General features: G+C 44.0%; 1 protein-coding gene across 3 annotated transcripts in view; it reads left to right on the forward strand.

Annotated features, from left to right (window-relative positions):
• The first annotated feature begins 10,167 nt into the window (after positions 1 to 10,167).
• Positions 10,168 to 26,985, forward strand: part of LOC115142357 (voltage-dependent calcium channel subunit alpha-2/delta-2-like) — a 344,103-nt gene continuing 327,285 nt past the window's right edge. For all 3 annotated transcript variants that reach the window (XM_065001983.1, XM_065001986.1, XM_065001984.1), the window contains exon 1: positions 10,168 to 10,462. In XM_065001983.1, the coding sequence (XP_064858055.1) occupies positions 10,347 to 10,462 (116 nt within the window). In that variant the 5' untranslated portion in view covers positions 10,168 to 10,346. The remainder of the gene's footprint in view (positions 10,463 to 26,985) is intronic.

Below are 26,985 nucleotides of genomic sequence, written 5' to 3' on the forward strand. Positions count from 1 at the left end.
AGAGATGGATAAAGATGGAACACCAGCACACAGATCACAGCAGGAAGGGGGAGGAACGGGAGGGAGAGATGGATAAAGATGGAACACCAGCACACAGGTCACAGCAGGAAGGGGAGGAACGGAGGGAGGGAGAGATGGATAAAGATGGAACACCAGCACACAGATCACAGCAGGAAGGGGGAGGAACGGAGGGAGGGAGAGATGGATAAAGATGGAACACACCAGCACAGCAGGAAGGGGAGGAACGGAGGGAGAGATCACAGCAGGAAGCAGGAAGGGGGAGGAACGGAGGGAGGAGAGATGGATAAAGATGGATAAAGGATGGAACACCAGCACACATGTTACAGCAGGAAGGGGAGGAACGGAGGGAGGGAGAGATGGATAAAGATGGAACACCAGCACACAGATCACAGCAGGAAGGGGGAGGAACGGAGGGAGAGATGGATAAAGATGGAACACCAGCACACAGGTCACAGCAGGAAGGGGGAGGAACGGAGGGAGGGAGAGATGGATAAAGATGGAACACCAGCACACAGGTCACAGCAGGAAGGGGGAGGAACGGAGGGAGGGAGAGATGGATAAAGATGGAACACCAGCACACAGATCACAGCAGGAAGGGGGAGGAACGGAGGGAGAGATGGATAAAGATGGAACACCAGCACACATGTTACAGCAGGAAGGGGAGGAACGGAGGGGGGGAGAGATGGATAAAGATGGAACACCAGCACACAGGTCACAGCAGGAAGGGGAGGAACGGAGGGAGGGAGAGATGGATAAAGATGGAACACCAGCACACAGGTCACAGCAGGAAGGGGGAGGAACGGAGGGAGAGATGGATAAAGATGGAACACCAGCACACAGGTCAGAGCAGGAAGGGGGAGGAACGGAGGGAGGGAGAGATGGATAAAGATGGAAGACCAGCACACAGATCACAGCAGGAAGGGGGAGGAACGGAGGGAGGGAGAGATGGATAAAGATGGAACACCAGCACACATGTCACAGCAGGAAGGGGGAGGAACGGAGGGAGAGATGGATGAAGATGGAACACCAGCACACAGATCACAGCAGGAAGGGGGAGGAACGGAGGGAGGGAGAGATGGATAAAGATGGAACACCAGCACACAGATCACAGCAGGAAGGGGGAGGAACGGAGGGAGAGATGGATAAAGATGGAACACCAGCACACAGGTCACAGCAGGAAGGGGGAGGAACGGAGGGAGGGAGAGATGGATAAAGATGGAACACCAGCACACATGTTACAGCAGGAAGGGGGAGGAACGGAGGGAGAGATGGATAAAGATGGAACACCAGCACACAGATCACAGCAGGAAGGGGGAGGAACGGAGGGAGAGATGGATAAAGATGGAACACCAGCACACCAGCACACTCCCAAGTGGTCATTCTCTCTTTCTCCCCTTACCCATCTGTCTATCGCTTCCTTTGAATTCCATGCTGTCACAGTTACCAGCCCTTTCAAGCTTAACATCCTTATCATTTATCGCCCTCCAGGTTCCCTCGGAGAGTTCATCAATGAGCTTGATGCCTTGATAAGCTCCTTTCCTGAGGACGGCTCACCTCTCACAGTTCTGGGCGACTTTAACCTCCCCACGTCTACCTTTGACTCATTCCTCTCTGCCTCCTTCTTTCCACTCCTCTCCTCTTTTGACCTCACCCTCTCACCTTCCCCCCCTACTCACAAGGCAGGCAATACGCTCGACCTCATCTTTACTAGATGCTGTTCCTCCACTAACCTCATTGCAACTCCCCTCCAAGTCTCCGACCACTACCTTGTATCCTTTTCCCTCTCGCTCTCATCCAACACTTCCCACACTGCCCCTACTCGGATGGTATCGCGCCGTCCCAACCTTCGCTCTCTCTCCCCCGCTACTCTCTCTACTCGCGACAGGTCGCTCCTACCAGGTGGCGTGGCGAGAATCCGTCTCCTCACCACGTGCTCTCACCACTGGTGTCCCCCAGGGCTCTGTTCTAGGCCCTCTCCTATTCTCGCTATACACCAAGTCACTTGGCTCTGTCATAACCTCACATGGTCTCTCCTATCATTGCTATGCAGACGACACACAATTAATCTTCTCCTTTCCCCCTTCTGACGACCAGGTGGCGAATCGCATCTCTGCATGTCTGGCAGACATATCAGTGTGGATGACGGATCATCACCTCAAGCTGAACCTCGGCAAGACGGAGCTGCTCTTCCTCCCGGGGAAGGACTGCCCGTTCCATGATCTCGCCATCACGGTTGACAACTCCATTGTGTCCTCGTCCCAGAGCGCTAAGAACCTTGGCGTGATCCTGGACAACACCCTGTCGTTCTCAAATAACATCAAGGCGGTGGCCCGTTCCTGTAGGTTCATGCTCTACAACATCCGCAGAGTACGACCCTGCCTCACACAGGAAGCGGCGCAGGTCCTAATCCAGGCACTTGTCATCTCCCGTCTGGATTACTGCAACTCGCTGTTGGCTGGGCTCCCTGCCTGTGCCATTAAACCCCTACAACTCATCCAGAACGCCGCAGCCCGTCTGGTGTTCAACCTTCCCAAATTCTCTCACGTCACCCCGCTCCTCCGCTCTCTCCACTGGCTTCCAGTTGAAGCTCGCATCCGCTACAAGACCATGGTGCTTGCCTACGGAGCTGTGAGGGGAACGGCACCTCACTACCTCCAGGCTCTGATCAGGCCCTACACCCAAACAAGGGCACTGCGTTCATCCACCTCTGGCCTGCTCGCCTCCCTACCACTGAGGAAGTACAGTTCCCGCTCAGCCCAGTCAAAACTGTTCGCTGCTCTGGCCCCCCAATGGTGGAACAAACTCCCTCACGACGCCAGGACAGCGGAGTCAATCACCACCTTCCGGAGACACCTGAAACCCCACCTCTTTAAGGAATACCTAGGATAGGATAAAGTAATCCTTCTCCCCCTCCCCCCCCCTTAAAAGACCTAGATGCACTATTGTAAAGTGGCTGTTCCACTGGATGTCATAAGGTGAAAGCACCAATTTGTAAGTCGCTCTGGATAAGAGCGTCTGCTAAATGACTTAAATGTAAATGTAAATGTACAGGTCACAGCAGGAAGGGGGAGGAACGGAGGGAGGGAGAGATGGATAAAGATGGAACACCAGCACACAGGTCAAATCAGGAAGGGGGAGGAACGGATGGAGAGATGGATAAAGATGGAACACCAGCACACAGGTCACAGCAGGAAGGGGGAGGAACGGAGGGAGAGATGGATAAAGATGGAACACCAGCACACAGGTCACAGCAGGAAGGGGGAGGAACGGAGGGAGGGAGAGATGGATAAAGATGGAACACCAGCACACATGTTACAGCAGGAAGGGGGAGGAACGGAGGGAGAGATGGATAAAGATGGAACACCAGCACATAGGTCACAGCAGGAAGGGGGAGGAACGGAGGGAGAGATGGATAAAGATGGAACACCAGCACACAGGTCACAGCAGGAAGGGGGAGGAACGGAGGGAGAGATGGATAAAGATGGAACACCAGCACACAGGTCACAGCAGGAAGGGGGAGGAACGGAGGGAGGGAGAGATGGATAAAGATGGAACACCAGCACACAGGTCACAGCAGGAAGGGGGAGGAACGGAGGGAGAGATGGATAAAGATGGAACACCAGCACACAGGTCACAGCAGGAAGGGGGAGGAACGGAGGGAGAGATGGATAAAGATGGAACACCAGCACACAGGTCACAGCAGGAAGGGGGAGGAACGGAGGGAGGGAGAGATGGATAAAGATGGAACACCAGCACACAGGTCACAGCAGGAAGGGGGAGGAACGGAGGGAGGTAGAGATGGATAAAGATGGAACACCAGCACACAGGTCACAGCAGGAAGGGGGAGGAACGGAGGGAGGGAGAGATGGATAAAGATGGAACACCAGCACACAGGTCACAGCAGGAAGGGGGAGGAACGGAGGGAGGGAGCGATGGATAAAGATGGAACACCAGCACACAGATCACAGCAGGAAGGGGGAGGAACGGAGGGAGGGAGAGATGGATAAAGATGGAACACCAGCACACAGGTCTCAGCAGGAAGGGGGAGGAACGGAGGGAGAGATGGATAAAGATGGAACACCAGCACACAGATCACAGCAGGAAGGGGGAGGAACGGAGGGAGGGAGAGATGGATAAAGATGGAACACCAGCACACATGTTACAGCAGGAAGGGGGAGGAACGGAGGGAGAGATGGATAAAGATGGAACACCAGCACACAGATCACAGCAGGAAGGGGGAGGAACGGAGGGAGGGAGAGATGGATAAAGATGGAACACCAGCACACAGATCACAGCAGGAAGGGGGAGGAACGGAGGGAGAGATGGATAAAGATGGAACACCAGCACACAGATCACAGCAGGAAGGGGGAGGAACGGAGGGAGGGAGAGATGGATAAAGATGGAACACCAGCACACAGATCACAGCAGGAAGGGGGAGGAACGGAGGGAGAGATGGATAAAGATGGAACACCAGCACACAGATCACAGCAGCAAGGGGGAGGAACGGAGGGAGGGAGAGATGGATAAAGATGGAACACCAGCACACAGGTCTCAGCAGGAAGGGGGAGGAACGGAGGGAGAGATGGATAAAGATGGAACACCAGCACACAGGTCACAGCAGGAAGGGGGAGGAACGGAGGGAGGGAGAGATGGATAAAGATGGAACACCAGCACACAGATCACAGCAGGAAGGGGGAGGAACGGAGGGAGGGAGAGATGGATAAAGATGGAACACCAGCACACAGGTCACAGCAGGAAGGGGGAGGAACGGAGGGAGAGATGGATAAAGATGGAACACCAGCACACAGATCACAGCAGGAAGGGGGAGGAACGGAGGGAGAGATGGATAAAGATGGAACACCAGCACACAGATCACAGCAGGAAGGGGGAGGAACGGAGGGAGGGAGAGATGGATAAAGATGGAACACCAGCACACAGATTACAGCAGGAAGGGGGAGGAACGGAGGGAGGGAGAGATGGATAAAGATGGAACACCAGCACACAGATCACAGCAGGAAGGGGGAGGAACGGAGGGAGGGAGAGATGGATAAAGATGGAACACCAGCACACAGATCACAGCAGGAAGGGGGAGGAACGGAGGGAGAGATGGATAAAGATGGAACACCAGCACACAGATCACAGCAGGAAGGGGGAGGAACGGAGGGAGGGAGAGATGGATAAAGATGGAACACCAGCACACAGGTCTCAGCAGGAAGGGGGAGGAACGGAGCGAGGGAGAGATGGATAAAGATGGAACACCAGCACACAGGTCACAGCAGGAAGGGGGAGGAACGGAGGGAGAGATGGATAAAGATGGAATACCAGCACACAGATCACAGCAGGAAGGGGGAGGAACGGAGGGAGGGAGAGATGGATAAAGATGGAACACCAGCACACATGTTACAGCAGGAAGGGGGAGGAACGGAGGGAGAGATGGATAAAGATGGAACACCAGCACACAGATCACAGCAGGAAGGGGGAGGAACGGAGGGAGAGATGGATAAAGATGGAACACCAGCACACAGGTCACAGCAGGAAGGGGGAGGAACGGAGGGAGAGATGGATAAAGATGGAACACCAGCACACATGTTACAGCAGGAAGGGGGAGGAACGGAGGGAAGGAGAGATGGATAAAGATGGAACACCAGCACACAGGTCACAGCAGGAAGGGGGAGGAACGGAGGGAGGGAGAGATGGATAAAGATGGAACACCAGCACATAGATCACAGCAGGAAGGGGGAGGAACGGAGGGAGAGATGGATAAAGATGGAACACCAGCACACAGGTCACAGCAGGAAGGGGGTGGAACGGAGGGAGGGAGAGATGGATAAAGATGGAACACCAGCACACATGTTACAGCAGGAAGGGGGAGGAACGGAGGGAGAGATGGATAAAGATGGAACACCAGCACACAGATCACAGCAGGAAGGGGGAGGAACGGAGGGAGGGAGAGATGGATAAAGATGGAACACCAGCACACAGGTCACAGCAGGAAGGGGGAGGAACGGAGGGAGGGAGAGATGGATAAAGATGGAACACCAGCACACAGGTCACAGCAGGAAGGGGGAGGAACGGAGGGAGGGAGAGATGGATAAAGATGGAACACCAGCACACAGGTCACAGCAGGAAGGGGGAGGAACGGAGGGAGAGATGGATAAAGATGGAACACCAGCACACATGTTACAGCAGGAAGGGGGAGGAACGGAGGGAGGGAGAGATGGATAAAGATGGAACACCAGCACACAGGTCACAGCAGGAAGGGGGAGGAACGGAGGGAGGGAGAGATGGATGAAGATGGAACACCAGCACACAGATCACAGCAGGAAGGGGGAGGAACGGAGGGAGAGATGGATAAAGATGGAACACCAGCACACATGTTACAGCAGGAAGGGGAGGAACGGAGGGAGGGAGAGATGGATAAAGATGGAACACCAGCACACAGGTCACAGCAGGAAGGGGGAGGAACGGAGGGAGGGAGAGATGGATAAAGATGGAACACCAGCACATAGATCACAGCAGGAAGGGGGAGGAACGGAGGGAGAGATGGATAAAGATGGAACACCAGCACACAGGTCACAGCAGGAAGGGGGAGGAACGGAGGGAGGGAGAGATGGATAAAGATGGAACACCAGCACACATGTTACAGCAGGAAGGGGGAGGAACGGAGGGAGAGATGGATAAAGATGGAACACCAGCACACAGATCACAGCAGGAAGGAGGAGGAACGGAGGGAGGGAGAGATGGATAAAGATGGAACACCAGCACACAGGTCACAGCAGGAAGGGGGAGGAACGGAGGGAGGGAGAGATGGATAAAGATGGAACACCAGCACACAGGTCACAGCAGGAAGGGGGAGGAACGGAGGGAGAGATGGATAAAGATGGAACACCAGCACACAAGATCACAGCAGGAAGGGGGAGGAACAGAGGGAGGGAGAGATGGATAAAGATGGAACACCAGCACACAGATCACAGCAGGAAGGGGGAGGAACGGAGGGAGGGAGAGATGGATAAGGATGGCTGTGTGTGAGTGCCTGCGTGTGTGTGTGTGTGTGTTTGTGTGTGTGTGTGTGTGTGTGTGTGTGTGTGTGTGTGTGTGTGTGTGTGTGTGTGTGTGTGTGTGTGTGTGTGTGTGTGTGTGTGTGTGTGTGTGTGTGTGTGTGTGTGTGTGTGTGTGTGTGTGCGGCTTGGTGGGTGGGTGTAGGGCCAGGATGCGTGTGTGTTGGTGACTTCCCCCCGGGCCTGGAGACAGGGGAAACAAGGTGTGATTAATTCCTCACTGACTGTGTCCTACTTGGCCTCTGCGTGGGGAGCAGTCCCCTGAAAGCGCTGGAAGGATTGGAAGGATGGAGGAGACCCAGAATAGCAAGGTCCTGATCCCTTCGTTTCTGCTCCACTCCCCAGATTAATAGTCTTTTGGCGGGTGAATTAAGAGGGCCTACCTATCCAATGAGAGGGAGCGGGGTAGGGCACAGAGGCCCAGCCCATGTTTACCTCCTAGGCTACTGGAGGATCAATTGGGCTTGAGGCAATTGATTTTCGTACAGGTCTCTCTTGAAAAATAGATGTTTTATCTCAATAACACTAACCTGGTTACATAAAGTTTACATAAAAATGTAAAATGTAAATCATTGTGTTTTCACCCAGCCTAACCCTGAGGCCGCCTGAATGATATTCACTAATGAGGAGTGGGTTCGCTATAAGCATCTCAGCGGTCTGCACAATGAGATCCAGACCATGGGGCGACAAACACCTCCACCTCCCACTACTTCACTTTAAATGGACTCAGAATGTATTGATGTGACCATTTCAGTTATAGCAAGACTATGCAATAAAATACGTTTTTACCAGTAATGGAGGTTGTCAGTCTTTCCTCACAATGGCTTCATAAATTGCAATCATATTTGAAATGTAGAGTCCAACTCCCAACTCACTTCCTTACTACCAAAGGTGCGACAAATTGTGGGGGACAAAAAAATAGTCTTGAATCAATATACAGGTTCATGAATATGAATACTGTGAAATTGTCCTGGACTAAAATCTGGTACACTACTGTGACTATACAAATAGAATAACAACTGTCAGGAAAGGTCAAGAAAAAGAAACCTCTCGTCAACACAAGGCCACCGTGCTGTTGGTCCCTCAGCTTGCTCCACACTAAACCATTAATGGTCAGGCCATAGTATATTTCCATACTTGTAATTGTCTTCTCCCTCTTTACCGCTGGCAGAATGGAACAGCGTTCATCACAGTAAAAAACAATGAGTCATTAATGGCACCACTCCACCAGTGCTGTTTTATGTGTGAAAATGTATTACATTTATATTATTAAAATAGTTTACATTTGGCTCATTAATCCCCCTCCTCTCCCCTGTAACTATTCCCCAGGTCGTTGCTGCAAATGAGAACATGTTCTCAGTCAACTTACCTGGTAAAATAACGGACAAATAGAAAAATAAAAAAATATGGTATCTGTACGTGACATCATTCTCCCCCCAGTCCAGAGACTTCCCTGTAAGTATGTAGTCATGGTGACACTGTATATTGTAAACCCTCTACACATGTCAACTCTCTGTGTGATAGAGGTTAATACCATTACTCACAATTAGAGTGGTTCTGAATGGCAGTTGCCCGTATCTCTCTCTCCTTAGGCCCCGTGGGCCAGGTGCTTTGAGAGGACTTTGCATATGTGTGAGAGGAAGGAGAAAGCAGGACGGCTGTGAGTCAGCAGAAATGGTCTATGTTGGGAAATGTGCTGATTTGAATATATCATCAGAGTATTAATTAAAGCTGGTGTCCCATTGGGAATAATGAATCAGCCCTCAGCATGTCTCTGGTACTGTGGGGCTGTCTGACTGGATCATACAAGTCTGAGAGAGAAACTCTAGACGAGGAGACTACGAGAGCACTAGCTGGTCAATAGAACATAAACTGTAGTCCAGTAAAGGTTTGGTAAACAAACCCACATTTAGCTGATACATTGTTGCATGGAGGCTCCTCATTCCTTTATTCAGGTGAGGTTTTTCTTTCTGCCTGAGTTGCGTCCTAACATGTCCTTTCTGTCCCATCTCTCAGGCCCATCTCCCATCTCTCAGGCTACCTTTCACTGACTGACAAAGCTGCTGCATAGCAAAGCGAAGCGACCCTGTGAAGAGCTGGCTGTTTGCTTCAGTTAGGAGAGCACCTGAAAGTCCCCTGTTGATTGAACCAAGACATACAGACAGAACCAGCCCGGCACAAGGATCTGGAGCACCTGGATATGTCTGTTTTTATTTAAACCTTTATTGAACTAGGCAAGTCTTTTAAGAACATATTCATATTTACAATGACGGTCTACCTCGGGCCAAACCCGGACGCCGCTGGACCAATTGTGCACTGCCCTATGGGACTCCCAATCATGGCCGGATGTGACGCAGCCTGGATTCGAACCAGGGACTGCAGTGACACCTCTGCACTGAGATGCAGTATCTTAGACCACTGCACCCTGTTGCTGTGGCCTTGTATTTTTACTGGGTCAGTAATCATGGGTATCATGTTGTGTTATAGATGTTAGGACACAACATGTTAATACATATTTGGGGTTGTTGAGGGTGTCTGTATAGAATCTGACTGCAACTAATCAACCTTTTGGAGACCAATTTAAACAGTTGACACAGAGAAAACAGAGGTACTGAATACATTATGCCTCTTCCTGCCATATTGTTTATATTATGTTGGGTCAACCTCCTTTTAAGTTACTAGAACTCATTTGGTCTGAGAGAAGCCCTTAGGAACTTTAGTGATGCAGAATGCTTACACTCTAGTTCATTTATTCCCCCTCTAGTCATGTCTGTAATTACCTAAATAAAGCCTTCATTTGTGCTCCTAATTGTTGAGTTTCCCCAGTCTTTCAGCGTGGGAACCAAGGAGGAGAGGAGAAAGCATGGAAAACAGGACAGTGATATAGACTGCACGCGCGCCCCCGTCTGTCGCGTAGGAATATTGGAGCGAATGTGTCGTCTTGTGTTCACGCGTTCGGTTGGAGAGGGAGCGAGGGGAGCAAATGTGCAAGGGAGAGGGAGGGAGGGAGGAGAGCGAGTGCGCAAAGGCACAGCAGCACCAGCGGTGGCAGCAGCGTCAATGCATCTGTGAGTCTTCGAATCGGTTGTCTTGAGCTGCCAGTCCTCTGTACATTTCAGATTGAGATTTCACAGCGCAAGGTCTTGAGGAGCCTCGCCATCAACCGACACACTTTCGGAGCTCAGCGTTTATTATTAGCTCCGTTCTAAGAGACTATTATCACGACCCTATTCTATTTATGCCGGTTTCTTGAATATTTAATGGAAAATGGCGATCTGCGCTCAATCCTACGGTATATTCTGTCTGTTCTCAATCCAAACTATCCTCATCATTAGCTTATCTTCGCCGGCAACGGGGAGCCTTCGCTTCCCCCAACACTACACGTAAGTACCATTTGGGGTGCGAAAGAAACAGGGATACTGCGGAGAGCGCAGAACTGGGACAGGTGGCCCAAACAACGCTGTTTACTAGGTGCGATAATCGCGCGATGCTCTCTCTGATGTTGAAACAGAAACGCAGTTTCCGTCTCTGAACCATGCGTGAGCTATGTTATAGATATATCCGCTTGCAAGAATATTATTCTAGCAATGACAATCTAGCCATATAATATGAGCGTCTACCGCTTCTGCCCTTGCATATATTGTTGATTAGGCTATGGGATGTTGCGTTCATGGATCGATGCATCATAGGCTACTAATGGGGCACAGGTGCTCGCCGTAATAGCATGGGCATTAAATTATTAATCATGGCTTGGGATACGATTTCCGCTCAATGCAGGTCACCTATTTTTTTTGTATTCTGTGTTCATAACGGATAGGCAAACATGCTACAATGTTTTTAAAAAGCATTCTGCCGGCGCATGGGTGATAGCTGATTCGATCTATACCAAGTCACAATGCCAATCCTTTAAAACTCACAATCAAAGTAGCCTAATTATCAAGCAATCCTGCTGACATTATTGCAAATTTTAATTACCGGTAGGCCTATTCAGTCAATTTAAAGCAGCAAAATGCCATGCCCCTCTGGCATAACTCAGGTAGGGAAGAAAAGTGCCCGGGAGGATGTCCAAATCTAGCCCTCCGGTTGTGCTGTGGCATTCACCTGCCTGTCACCAGGTTGGTGTGAAGGAGAACGAGTTCTTCAATTTAATTTGACGAATATATAGGTCTGTATATATTTCTCTCCTCGACCCAAATAGATTGGAAATATATGACAAAAAGAAGCTAAGGCACATGCCTATCCTTTAGAATGGTTTTGGATTCATCTTTCCATTGTAGTGTGTTCGATGTAAGCTATTCACCTTTGTGTCCGTCAAGTTTCAGCTAGTTTTTCTTCATAAAATGTAATCAAATTGTATAAACAAAACAAAACATGTATTAATTGACAGTGTTTTATTATAGTGTCTGAACGAGAATAGACTGCACAATATGTATAAGTAAATAGGTCCCCAGGCGTTTTAATAAGCATTATTGGGCCCGTTATTCACAACTTTTGAAACATAATAAAATGCCAAATAAAATGGACATTTATTGCAGTAGCCTATATTTTTATTTTTTTATTGTGTGATTCAATCAATGTGTAGTCTATTTCTTTCGGCATTTCTTGTGTCAGTGGAGGTGGTCTGACTCTGGAGTCTTACTGTTGCTTTCCTTGTTTCTTCAGGGATTAAAAAAGCAACAGTATTGTATAGCCGAGCTAATGCTTTGAGTCCGAATCCCCCCACTCTCTCTAACTGAGAAGCTTTTGGCGTTGTTTCCGATTCTGTCCCATGGCTTAGGATAAATGAATATGCAAATCCAAATACAACGGTTATTCAGCTGTTTATGTAATTTTAGATTTGATAAACATTCATAATATCGCTTTTGGAATGTCTTTATTTGATATAAAAATATAGCATGTGTGCAGACTATGTGACTTGTGCTGCCTGATCATTGGGGTTGTGAGAGACAGTGGATTGTGCAGTCAGATGGAACAGAGTAAATAGGCATTTTAAGGTCACAGATTTAGCCAGTGGTAACTCGTGGAATAGATACCGGCTGGAATGCGTTTTTTATTTTTTTTATTCATTTAACTTTTTTGTAAAAAACAAATACAAATCTGCATTCAGGATTAGTCCCACCCGTTCTGTAAATCGGGATCAATATGATGTATCCGATTTTAATATAGATGGATTTGGGAACTTTCCTCCTCAGGTGCATCCACTAGTTTGATAGACTATTCAATAATTCCAAATCTATTTATTCCCTTCCAATGCATGGTTTGTAAAATAATACAATAGTATGCAGTCTGTGCGGCTACACAATCACGCACATGATGACACCCTTCTGATAGCCTAATAAAAACATGTGTAATTCAAACTGATGCTTCACCCCTCTTAGTGGGGCATTAGTAGCCTGTGTCATACATAGACTGTGTAAATTGGCAGTTGTTATCTATAGGCTATCAGGTCCTGCCTCGGAAGCTGTATTTGTAGCAGCTACCTCAGTGTGTAGTGGGCCATTACAGGATTTATGATGGCGATTCTCACAGAGACAAATGTGTGTCAAGATATTCTAGATATAACTGTTTTAGGCTACTCCAGCCAAAATAAATGTAAAAATTTAGCCTACTAATCATTATTATCTTGTATTTAGGCTTTAGGCTAATAAGGAGTGTGAAGCCTTAGAATTATGTTATTGACATAATAGCCTAATTTTTAAACTGTAGGTATAGGTTACATTTCTTTCTGGACTGAGTCAACTCTTATAGGGTTAGGTTACATAAGAATAGGCCTCTAGTTGTTTGGATAAGAAACTAAGTTATTATTAGAGGCCATTAAGAATGTCAGTAACTCACAAAAAGTATGTAAACTGGACTAAAATAGTTCTAATGAAAAGAGTCCTCAAGGTGAAAATGGTGAACCAACACTCAATGAAGAGAAAAGGGTTCAACGTGACCTTGGATAAAGGCAATCCAGAGGAATGGGTGACACCCTGGTGTTGTCGCCGGTGTGTGTATCACAGTGTGTGTGTGTGCCGAACAGTACAGTTCATTTGTTGTAACAAATAATGTTGGAGAAAACTCCTTACAGTTATCGGAGGTGGACAGGATCTTACACAATCATCTCAAGGTAAATGAGGTATACTTTATCTTACAATATTGTGCATAATAGTATAGGTAATTTCACAAACATAAACATAGCTATGAAAATAGTCCAACTTCAATTATGAAAGATTTGTTCAATGCTTCACTTCACTAGAAATGACTTGGGTTTAGAGATCCATCGCCGAAACGTGGTGATGGCGTCTGACTGAAGAGCTATAGGGTTGATATTTAAACACGTTTCATTTTCATCCTGAGACAGTCTTGGATGATAGGCCCAATAAATGTCCCAAACTCGCTGAACGATATTTGATGGATTTGTAGGCCTACTTGTAGCTCTGTTCATGCCCATATTATGTAGCCTAATGAATTATTCTAGGTTCATACGAAAAGTTGTATTTAATGTGCTTTTGGATTTAATATCCTACAGCCCAAATGAAGGTCATCATTGGCTTGGTTTGAACATCAGATACATCAGCCATGAGCTTACCTTCTAAGGTCACTTGTTGAGAGTCCATAGGTCAAACCAGCAATATTTACAGTTTAGAGGGATAGTTCACACCCATTTTGTTTTTCATATCTCAGAATGAAGGTCTGTGGTCATTTTAATAGTTGATATATTTGAAATATATTGTAGTTGATGTGTTTGTAGATTAATAATATTTACAGACAGGTGTTGTTCATTCAATCGCAAAAGGTCACACTCTTTTTCAATATCTATTCAAAACCCTAACCCTACAAGAAACCTTTCCAGGTCTTTCTGGGTAAGTCTCAAAGATCTTTGCACACCTGGATTGTACAAAATTAGCAAATTACAACTTAAAAAATTCTTTAAGCTCCGTCAAATTGGTTCTGGGTCATTGCTAGACAGCCATTTTCAAGATTTTCAAGCCGATTTAAGTCAAAACTGTAACTAGGCCACTCAGGAACATTCAATGATCACCAACTCCAGTGTATATTTGGCCTTGTGTTTTTAGGTTATTTTCCAGATGAAAGGTGAAGTTATCTTTCAGAGTCTGTTGGAAAGCAGACTGAACCAGGTATTCCTCTAGGATTTTGCCTGTGCTGAGCTCTATTCCGTTTATTTTGATAAAAACATAAAAATAAACGGAATAGAGCTAAAACCACATTTCTTTGACACATTTTTCGCAGTTTTATTGCAAACAGGATGCATGTTTTGGAATATTTTCACTCTGTCATTTAGGTTAGTATTGTGGAGTAACTATAATGTTGCTGATCCTACCTCAGTTTTCTCCTATCACAGTAATTAAACTCTGTAACTGATTTAATGTCCCCATTGGCCTCATGGTCAAATCCCTGAGCGGTTTCTTTCTTCTCCAGGCAACAGAGTTAGGAAGGACACCTGTATCTTTGTTGTGACTGGGTGTATTGGTACACCAGTGGAGGCTCCTCAGAGGAGGAAGGGGAGGATCATTCTCCTCAGGGAATTTCATAAAAATAAAAATAATGAAACATTAAAAACGTTATTATTTTTAGTTAAAACTATTATAAATATTGACATCACCAAGTAATTGATAAAAACACACTGTTTTGCAATGAAGGTCTACAGTAGCCTCAACAGCACTCTGTAGGTTAGCATCATGGTGTAGCCGGAGGATAGTTAGTTTCCGTCCTCCTCTGGGTACACTGACTTTAATACAAAACCTAGGAGGCTTGTGGTTCTTACCCCCTTCCACAGACTTCCACAGTAATTTTGACAACTTCCAGAGGACGACCTCCAACCTATCAGAGCTCTTGCAGCATGAACTGATAAGTTGTCCATCAAAGGATCAGATAATTAATCTAGTACTGAAAGCATAAGCTACAGCTTGCTAGCACTGCAGTGCATACATTGTGGTGAGTAGTTGACTCAAAGAGAGAGAAAGACAATAGTTGAACAGTTTTGAACAAATACATTTCTTAAAAAATGAACAAGTAGACAGCGTGCGCTAGACATAGTTTGTTGTATTTTTTTTCACTTTCACTTACTTAGCTAGCGAATGCAGCTAGCTAGTATAGTCTACTCAAACACCAGGATCAAACAGAGATGGATGCTATGTTAGCTAGCTGGCTATGGCTATCAAACAGTGGAACTCTTCCAAGTCAATGTCATCTTTTGGTTTTATTAATTTATTGTCACCGGGGCCCGCCGATGTAACTGCTAAACATACTCATCTCATATGTATATACTGTACTCGATACCATCTACTGCATCTTGCCTATGCCGCTCTGTACCATCACTCATTCATATATCTTTATGTACATATTCTTTATCCCCTTACACTTGTGTGTATAAGGTAGTAGTTTTGGAATTGTTAGTTAGATTACTTGTTGGTTATTACTGCATTGTCGGAACTAGAAGCACAAGCATTTCGCTACACTCACATTAACATCTGCTAACCATGTGTATGTGACAAATAAATTTGATTTGATTTGAGTTTAAAATACATTTTTAAAATCAAATTTTTAACTGCTCGCTGCTGACTGTACACTGTGCTGCATGATTGTAGTGCGTTAGTTCTTGTACCTATGTTGACTATGGCGTTAATATGCTGTCAACGATGTAGGCTGTGTGTAGCGGTTAGCGAGTATGCGATAAAGGTTTGGCTTGGAAAGTTTTGTTCACCTGGTCACATAGCTGATATGTTGTGCACTGAAGTCCACAAGCGTAGGGAAAAGGTGAGAGGAGGAGATGTGAGAAGGAATTATACCACAATCAAAGGGATCATGCTGTTTGTATGTGGCTGCTATGAAAGTGAACTGTGTTTGCGTGTGATCAGGGGTGTAATTCATTCCTCCGATTCTGTTGAAATGTTTTTCTTAAAACAGAAGCAAACTGAACAAAATGGGGATGAACATAACTGAATTTGTCCAATAGAAATTCTCGTTTGCAACTGTTAGACTACCGATTACACCCTAGATCAGCTAGATGCAGGCAAGAGTGTGCAAGGTGATATTGAATGTGTCAATGTCTGTGACCTTGATTACTCAAATTTCTCTCGATCTGTGCACCTACGTTGTAAACTTTAACTCATCGGCTAGGTCGTAGCAACTTCATGATGGGTATAGGGAAAATGTTAGTATCATGTAGTAGCCTAAACCTATCGATGTTACATTGACATGGGTGAATGGAATATGAATGACAGTCATCCAATATGCTGTAGCTAATAGATGTAAGGCCATGCTCATTAATAACAATATTGTCTTCCCTCATCTTAAACGGCACCGACCACCACTGTGATTCACCATCCAATGTGTAATTAGTGACAAAATGTCAATTGTATCTATATTTAAATCAGGCTGTAACAAAACAAAATGTGGAAAAAGTCAGGGGGTTGATTACTTTCTGAAGGCACTGTAATTACTACTTTAGTAATGTAGAGGTGGTGCTTTATTTGTTATTAAATGTGTGTATTAAGGAACAATTGTAGCTTGGGGACAGAGGCATTGTCACGACAGATGTCAAATCTTAATTTGACCTATATTCTCACAGCAAAATAATCCTGCAGTAACAGGATTTGAACGTTTAGTCCATAATGTTATTTGATCAGAGGCTAGGCTATTAGCTGTCCAGAAGTAGGCTACATGAGAAGTGCAATACTGCTAATATAACCGTGTGTTAGTGTGGGTTTTCCGTTCATTTATGTATATTGAACAAAAATATAACTGCAAAATGCAACAATTTCAAAGATTTTACTGAGTTACAGTTCATATAATGAAATCAGTCAATTGAAATAAATTCCTTAGGCCCTAATGTATGGATCTCACATGACTGGGCATGGGTGCAGCCATCGAGGGGTCTGGGAGGGCATAGGCCCACCCACTGAGGAGCCAGGCCCAGCCAATCAGAATGAGTTTTTCTCCACAAAATGGCTTTATTACAGACCGAAATACTTCTCAGCACCAAAACAGCAACAAAAGAGTGTTCAAATTAAGATCCTACATCTGTAGCTGTCAGCGTCAGTTCATTCTGCTCCAGTGTGGTCTGTTTTCACTTCATTGCTACCAGTGAGCTTTTCATAGTCAGTGAGCTTTCTTCAGCAATCCTGTTAGAGGCCTCTCTCTTTCCTTGTCTTGTACTCTATATCATATACACATTATAAACCCAGTCAGTACACAAGTCTATATCTTAGTAATATTTGAACATGTGTTTGGCTCTACACTCACAGAGGCCTATGTATTATCTGATTCCTGTCAGTGGGCCTTGTTAATGATATGACGTACCGTTAACTACCCTCAGTGCTTCCAGGTCTCACTGTCACTTATTGGCAGACTGGTATTGCTTAAAGGGACATTTCACCACATACACTACTGTTCAAAGGTTTGGGGTCACTTAGAAATGTCAGAGCCTGGACTCGAACCAGGATCTCAAACGGCACAGCTAGCACTGCGATGCAGTGCCTTAGACCACCGTGCCACTCGGGAGGCCATTGATGTAGATATGTACACTACAGTTCAAAAGTTTGGTGTCACTTAGAAATGGCCTTGTTTTTGAAAGAGAACCACCTTTTTTGTTCATTAAAATAACATAATATTAATCAGAAATACAGTGTAGACATTGTTAATACTGTAAATGACTGTTGTAGCTGGAAACGGCTGATTTTTTATGGAGTATCAACATAGGCGAATAGAGGACCATAATAAGCAACCATCACTCCTGTGTTCCAATGACACGTTGTGTTAGCTAATCCAAGTTTATTATTTTAAAAGGCTAATTGATCATTAGAAAACCCTTTTGCAAATATGTGCACAGCTGAAAACTGTTTTTCTGATTAAAGGAGCAATAAAACTGGCCTTCTTTAGACTAGTTGAGTATCTGGAGCATCAGCATTTGTGGGTCTCAATTACAGGCTCAAATGGCCAGAAACAAATAACTTTCTTCTGAAACTTGTCAGTCTATTCTTGTTCTTTACATTTAACATTTACATTTAAGTCATTTAGCAGACGCTCTTATCCAGAGCGACTTACAAATGGGTGCTTTCACCTTATGACATCCAGTGGAACAGCCACTTTACAATAGTGCATCTAGGTCTTTTAAGGGGGGGGGGGGGGAGAGAAGGATTACTTTATCCTATCCTAGGTATTCCTTAAAGAGGTGGGGTTTCAGGTGTCTCCGGAAGGTGGTGATTGACTCCGCTGTCCTGGCGTCGTGAGGGAGTTTGTTCCACCATTGGGGGGCCAGAGCAGCGAACAGTTTTGACTGGGCTGAGCGGGAACTGTACTTCCTCAGTGGTAGGGAGGCGAGCAGGCCAGAGGTGGATGAACGCAGTGCCCTTGTTTGGGTCTGATAAATTAAGGCTGTTCCATGCGAGAATTTGCCAAGAAACTGAAGATCTCGTACAACGCTGTGTACTACTCCCATCACAGAACAGCGCAAACTGGCCCTAACCATAATAGAAAGAGGAGTGGGATGCCCTAGTGTACAACTGAGCAAGAGGACAAGTACGTTAGTGTCTAGTTTGAGAAACAGACACCTCACAAGTCCTCAACTGGCAGCTTCATTAAATAGTAGCCTTAAAACACCAGTCTCAACGTCAACAGTGAGGAGGCGACTTTGTCCAGTGTCTGTGTTCTTGCCCATCTTAATCTTTTGTTTTTATTGGCCAGTCTGAGATATGGCTTTTTCAATGCAACTCTGCCTAGAAGTCTAGCATCCCGGAGTCGCCTCTTCACTGTTGACATTGAGACTGGTGTTTTGTGGGTACTATTTAATGAAGCTGCCAGTTGAGGACTTGTGAGGTGTCTGTTGGCTCTGGTAGACTGTTTTGTCTACCAGAGCCAATTCACCCTATAAATGGAAATGTAAGGTCCCTGGACTAAGGAGTAACGATAGGCTCCTTTAGTCCAATATTGGGCCATGATATTTCTAGCTGTTGTACATACAGTGGGGCAAAAAAGTATTTAGTCAGCCACCAATTGTGCAAGTTCTCCCACTTAAAAGATGAGAGAGGCCTGTAATTTTCATCATAGGTACATTTCAACTATGACAGACAAAATGAGAAAAAAAATCCAGAAAATCACATTGTAGGATTTTTAATGAATTTATTTGCAAATTATGGTGGAAAATAAGTATTTGGTCACCTACAAACAAGCAAGATTTCTGGCCCTCACAGACCTGTAACTTCTTCTTTAAGAGGCTCCTCTGTTCTCCACTCGTTACCTGTATTAATGGCATCTGTTTGAACTTGTTATCAGTATAAAAGACACCTGTCCACAACCTCAAACAGTCACACTCCAAACTCCACTATGGCCAAGACCAAAGAGCTGTCAAAGGACACCAGAAACAAAATTGTAGACCTACACCAGGCTGGGAAGACTGAATCTGCAATAGGTAAGCAGCTTGGTTTGAAGAAATCAACTGTGGACGCAATTATTAGGAAATGGAAGACATACAAGACCACTGATAATCTCCCTCGATCTGGGGCTCCATGCAAGATCTCACCCTGTGGGGTCAAAATGATCACAAGAACGGTGAGCAAAAATCCCAGAACCACACGGGGGGACCTAGTGAATGACCTACAGAGAGCTGGAACCAAAGTAACAAAGCCTACCATCAGTAACACACTACGACGCCAGGGACTCAAATCCTGCAGTGCCAGACATGTCCCCCTGCTTAAGCCAGTACATGTCCAGGCCCGTCTGAAGTTTGCTAGAGAGCATTTGGATGATCCAGAAAAATATTGGGAGAATGTCATATGGTCAGATGAAACCAAAATATAACTTTTTGGTAAAAACTCAACTCGTCGTGTTTGGAGGCCATAGAATGCTGAGTTGCATCCAAAGAACACCATACCTACTGTGAAGCATGGGGGTGGAAACATCATGCTTTGGGGCTGTTTTTCTGCAAAGGGACCAGGACGACTGATCCGTGTAAAGGAAAGAATGAATGGGGCCATGTATCGTGAGATTTTGAGTGAAAACCTCCTTCCATCAGCAAGGGCATTGAAGATGAAACGTGGCTGGGTCTTTCAGCATGACAATGATCCCAAACACACCGCCCGGGCAACGAAGGTGCTGGAGTGGCCTAGCCAGTCTCCAGATCTCAACCCCATAGAAAATCTTTGGAGGGAGTTGAAAGTCTGTGTTGCCCAGCAACAGCCCCAAAACATCACTGCTCTAGAGTAGATCTGCATTGAGGAATGGGCCAAAATACCAGCAACAGTGTGTGAAAACCTTGTGAAGACTTACAGAAAACGTTTGACCTCTGTCATTGCCAACAAAGGGTATATAACAAAGTATTGAGATAAACTTTTGTTATTGACCAAATACTTATTTTCCACCATAATTTGCAAATAAATGAATTAAAAATCCTACAATGTGATTTTCTGGATTTTTTCCCCTCATTTTGTCTGTCATAGTTGAAGTGTACCTATGATGACAATTACAGGCCTCTCTCATCTTTTTAAGTGGGAGAACTTGCACAATTGGTGGCTGACTAAATACTTTTTTGCCCCACTGTATGTATATAACGGGGTTTTATATATATATATATTTTTACAAGTGTACTGACAAGTGACTAAATGATTCCAGCTGCATCAAAAACCAATAAAGTGTTGACTTCAACTTCTGGATCAATTCATTGTGATAATTCTGAAATGTATTTGGATAAACTAGCTTATCATTTTTCATTTAAACTTAAATGTGTTGGCAAAGTAAACATGTTTCAATAAAACAGCAGATTAGTCTGTCAATATAGCAAATAAGTAGACATGACTTGTATTCAAGGCCAAGTTTATTTGCTCAGGAGACCGAGGTGAGTTTACACAGCAGTACACAGGAACAGTTATGGCAATGTATGACATATAGTACAGTAGAAAGAAAAATATACTACTTACGCTTATAATAAATACTACAGTTCTACAAAGGGAATACTTACATAATATGGTATGTTTGGTGGGTGCAGTGAGGTGTTCGGTATCACTTTGATACAAGGGGAGATTGTTGTTATGGGACCTTTCACATCTTTTGAGTCATCAACTTATTTGTTCATGGCCAATCATTGTGTACTGTCTGTATTCCTACAGTGGCAGCATGGTGTAGAATATGAGACATCCCACAAACACACATTAACTAGCTAGTTATAACACACAGTTATAGTTACTCCAAGACTAATATGAGTCATAAAGCCAAAGTAATTCCGCTACTCTCCGCCAACATCATTAAAACATGCACCCAGTTCTGATCCGAATGAGAGGCACCGAGGCTAGCTACTGTAGACTAGTTAGCTAACTAGCTATAATATTGTACTACGGTATATTTTAAGTATAGCAAAAACAGCTAGCTAAATTTGGCTAGCCTGGCTTGTAGAGGTACTAGCAAGCCTCGTTATGGCCGAATCGATCAAATTGTACTTTACTGAAAAACATTGCCTTGTGTAAAAAGATAGGTTTTACCGACAGCTACCGACAGCAAAACAACTTACTTTTTTGTAATTTGCCCTCCTGAGTCGTGGTCCAGCTGGTCTGCCGCCGCTGCTTGCTGGTCTCGCAACTCCTCTTCAGTTTATTCCGGCACAAATAAGTAGGGCTGTGTGTTCCTATGTAAAAGAACATCAAAAAATGTTTCATCGTCCAGCTCTTCTTGGGAAGAGGAATCATCAGAAGCAGCCATTGTAGCTAATTATTTAGCAATCTCGTATCGACAGTGCATGGTAACATAGCTCCAATGAAACTGTAAACTGGTACCGTCCCCGTTTGGAAAAGCCTGCCTTCGAGTTTGGGAGCAAGGAAGTAGGGCTCCCGTCAGGCTGTAGTCTTTACAAAGCCAGGGAAAATGAGTCAACCTAGATATGCTGCAACATCGTTGGGAGAAGTCCAATGGCTCTATTGAAGGACAACCATATCTACTCCCTGATACTGTGATCGTGCAATCGGCGAAACACAAAGGCCACAATAATTGCTACAAAACATGACTCCATTTTTTTTAGATCAGGCAGTAGGCTCAATCAACCAATGATGTTTCCCAGCGAGGAAATAAAAAAGACAGGTCTAGTGCATAATTATGTCTGAAACACGCTCTCATCAATCAGATTTAATAGATCTGTCTTTTCTTGTCTTTCATAAGAATCTTTTAACGCTGACATTTATTTTTGTCATATTATTAAGAGACAAATTACATCTACATTTGAGTCATTTAGCAGGCGCTCTTATCCAGATGACAGTGTGTCTGAACTGAAAGGCTGCGTGGCTCAGAGCCGGCTGCTGCTGTCTCGTCAAAACACAAGCACAAACTAGATGGTAACTTTACATGAAGTAAAGATGTGTGGCTTGCTTTAGATTTTTTTTAAAATGTGGTAGTGTAAGAAGTTGACATAGTTTTACTTTACTAAATAAAGCAAAGCAGTTATATGTAGTCAAAGTTACATTTACTAAAATAATTGGTCTGATTACTTTGATAGACTACTTTATCAACCTTATTACTTTGGATTGTGACACAATCAGGTCACGAAATGTCTAAACTACAGTTGTTGTGAAAACTGAAAGAATAAAGACAGGACAAAGTGATCTTCTGTCAGAAGATGGGAATAAAAGGCAGGATCATGTGGACAACACTTTTAGGAAAGCAAAGCAACGCAGAATAATAGATGCACAATTTTAGTTTGTAAAACCTTCAGTGTAAATTAAGTTTGATTTTAGTTGAATGATGATGTAATGATTAGAATATTGTAGGCTATTAATTTGGAGAGAGAAATATGATGGTGCATCTAGTGATGAAAGCGCTTTAGAAGTTGTTTTTTTGGTAGTTGAAGAACTATGTAGAATAGGTTCGTATGTAGACCTACTGATAGCTAGCTGTAGTTCTATCTCATTTTTAAAAAACTCTTTAGGCTAACAGTGATCGCTGAAAAGTACATTTCCTGAAGAAAATGTGATGTGCTTTCTAGCTTGTTTAAAAGTATGTATGGTTTTGAAATAAGTTATAGTAGTGGTAGTGTCTACAGTTTTAATTAATGGTGAATAGTTATAGTTGAACATGTAGGTTGATGAAAATATTGATTGATTGATTGATTGGTTCATAGGATAGGATAACCTGAACATGTGAAGGTTGGTTTGTTGTCTTTAGCTTGAACAGTTCAAGAGTTGCAATTATTATTGATGGATATTATACTGTATGCTAATGTATGCACATTTAAGTATTTATTTTACAGTGCCTTCAGAAAGTATTCACAATTTAATTTGAAAAATGTAGAATCTATGAGAATAGAAAGGTTCAAAACTTTTGTGAAACATCGCAGCACAGTTGAAAAATGTATGGTAAATATAAATTAAATCTGGATGGTGTTCAGAGATAGATGGGAGGGGTTGAGTGGAGCTGAATGGGACTAAAAACCATCCAAATATAACTATTGTAAAATATATGGTGCCCGTGAACTGTATATAGTATGTATAAGCTGTAAGTAGAAGCCTACGTTTTGTTGTCCATTAGTTTACTCCAATTAGGGGAGGGTTGTTAGGGGAAAATAATACATGAAAAATATAAAAATATATTTTATGTATATATATATATATATATTTTTTTTAAGTATATGGGGGATTGGAAAAGTGGCAATTACATTGATGGAAGTCACAATCTATCTGTGATATTACAGCTGATCTACCCCTTAATTAAAAAAATATTAATAATAAAGTATTCACAGTTCTTGTCTTTTTCCACATCTTGTTGTGTCACAGTCTGAATTTAAAATATATTAAATTGAGATGTTGTGTAGCTGGCCAACACACAAACCTCATAATGGCAAAGTGGAATGTGCAATCATAGTGTTTAACATGATTTTTGAATGACTACCTCATCTCAGTACCCCACACAAATAATTATCTGTAAGGTCCCACAATCGAGCAGTGAATTTCAAACACAGATTCAACCACAAAGACCAGGGAGGTTATCCAATGCCTTGCATAGAAGGGCACCTATTGGTAGAGCATGGTGAAGTTATTAATTACACGTTGGATGGTGTATCAATACATCCAGTCACTACAAAGATACACCCATCCTTTAAGTTGCCGGAGCGGAAAGTAACCGCTCAGGCATTGCACCATGAGGCTAATGGTGACTTTAAAAGTGTTACAGAGTTTCATGGCTGTGATAGGAGAACACTGACGATGCCTCAGCAACGTGGTAGTTACTCCACAAACTAACCTAAATGAATAGAAGGAAGCCTGTACAGAATAAAAATAATCCAAAACACGCGTCCTGTTTGCAATAAGGCACTAAAGTAAAACTGCAAAAAATGTGGCAAAGAAATTAGCTTTATTTCCTGAATAGTAAATGTTATGTTTGACGCAAATCCAATACGACACATCACTGAGTACCACTCTTCATATTTTCCATTATGCTGCATCACGTTATGGGAATAAACGTAATAGAGCTAAGCACAGGCAAAATCCTAGAGGAAAATATTGTTCAGTCTGCTTTCTAACAGACACTGGGAGACAAATTCACCTTTTAACTGGACAATAACCTAAAACACAAGGCCAAATATACACTCAAGTTGCTTACCAAGATGACATGAAATGTTCCTGAGTGGCCCAGTTACTGTTTTTGCTTAAATCGTCTTGAAAATCTATGGCAAGACTTGAAAATGGCTGTTTAACAATGATCAACAACCAACTTGACAGAGCTTGAAGAATTTAAAAAAGTATAATGTCCAAATATGGTACAATCCAGGTGTGCAAAGCTCTTAGAGCTGTAATTGCTGCCAAAGGTGATTCTAACATGTATTGTCTCAGGGGGTTGAATACTTATGTAATCAAGGCAAAGGATGAAGAATCTCAAATATAATATACTGTATATTGGATTTGTTTAACACTTTTTTGGTTAATACATGATTCCATATCTGTGATTTCATAGTTGTGATGTCTTCACTATTATTATACAATGTAGAAAATAGTGAAAATCAAGAAAAACCCTTGAATGAGTAGGTGTGTCCAAACTTTTGACTGGTACTGTACAGTCGTGGCCAAAAGTTTTGAGAATGAATTTTCACAAAGAAGAATTTTCACAAAGTCTGCTACCTCAGTTTGTATGATGGCAATTTGCATATACTCCAGCATGTTATGAAGAGTGATCAGATGAATTGCAATTAATTGCAAAGTCCCTCTTTGCCATGCAAATTGTAACGTTCTTCGTCGGGCGAAAGAGAGGAGGACCAAAATGCAGCGTGATGATGATTATCCATTTTAATAGAATACGAACAAAAACAATAAACCGACAAAATGAACGAAGACTAAACAGTCCCGTAACGTGAACAAAAACACAGGAACACTGGAAACAGGAACAATCACCCACACCCCACAATACAAAACAGGCTACCTAAATATGGTTCCCAATCAGAGACAACGACTAACACCTGCCTCTGATTGAGAACCATATCAGGCCAAACACATCGAAACAGACAAATTAGACATACAACATAGAATGCCCACTCATATCACACCCTGACCAAACCAAACATAGAAACAAACAACGCAAACTATGGTCAGAGTGTGACACAACTGAACTGAATCCCCCAAAAACATTTCCACTGCATTTCAGCCCTGCCACAAAAGAACCAGCTGACATCATGTCAGTGATTCTCTCGTTATAACACAGGTGTGAGTGTTGACGAGGACAAGGCTGGAGATCACTCTATCATGCTGATTGAGTTCGAATAACAGACTGGAAGCTTCAAAAGGAGGGTGGTGCTTGGAATCATTGTTCTTCCTCTGTCAGCCATGGTTACCTGCAAGGAAACATGTGCCGTCATCATTGCTTTGCACAAAAAGGGCTTCACCGGCAAGGATATTGCTGCCAGTAAGATTGCACCGAAATCAACCATTTATCGGATCATCAAAAACTTCAAGGAGAGCGGTTCAATTGTTGTGAAGAAGGCTTCAGGGCGCCCAAGAAAGTCCAGCAAGCGCCAGGACCGTCTCCTAAAGTTGATTCAGCTGCCGGCACCACCAGTACAGAGCTTGCTCAGGAATCGCAGCAGGTGTGAGTGCATCTGCACGCACAGTGAGGCGAAGACGTTTGGAGGATGGCCTTGTGTCAAGAAGGGCAGCAAAGAGGCCACTCCTATCCAGGAAAAACATCAGGGACAGACTGATATTCTGTCAAAAGTGCAGGGATTGGACTGCTGAGGACTGGGGTAAAGTCATTTTCTCTGATGAATCCCCTTTCTGATTGTTTGGGGCATCCGGAAAAAAGCTTGTCCGGAGAAGACAAGGTGAGCGCTACCATCAGTCCTGTGTCATGCCAACAGTAAAGCATCCTGAGACCATTAATGTGTGTGGTTGCTTCTCAGCCAAGGGAGTGGGTTCACTCACAATTTTGCCTAAGAACACAGCCATGAATAAAGAATGGTACTAACACATCATCCGAAAGCAACTTCTCCCAACCATCCAGGAACAGTTTGATGACGAACAATGCATTTTCCTGCATGATGGAGCACCTTGATTATGCAAGAATGGGCTGCCATCAGTCAGGATGTGGTCCAGAAGTTAATTGACAGCATGCCAGGGCGGATTGCAGAGGTCTTGAAAAAGAAGGGTCAATATTGCAAATATTGACTACTTGCATCAACTTCATGTAATTGTCAATAAAAGCCTTTGAGACTTATGAAATGCTTGTAATTATACTTCAGTATTCCATAGTAACATCTGACAAAAATATCTCAAGACACTGAAGCAGCAAACTTTGTGGAAATTAATATTTGTGTCATTCTCAAAACTTTTGACCACGACTGTATATACTTTTTTAATGTTCAAATCTTTCTTCCACTTTGACATTACAGAGCATTTTGTGTGGATCATTGATAAAAAAAAGGCAATTAAATCCATTTTAATCC

This window comes from Oncorhynchus nerka, linkage group LG15 (assembly GCF_034236695.1).
Source record: "Oncorhynchus nerka isolate Pitt River linkage group LG15, Oner_Uvic_2.0, whole genome shotgun sequence".
Taxonomy (NCBI): Eukaryota; Metazoa; Chordata; class Actinopteri; order Salmoniformes; family Salmonidae; genus Oncorhynchus; species Oncorhynchus nerka.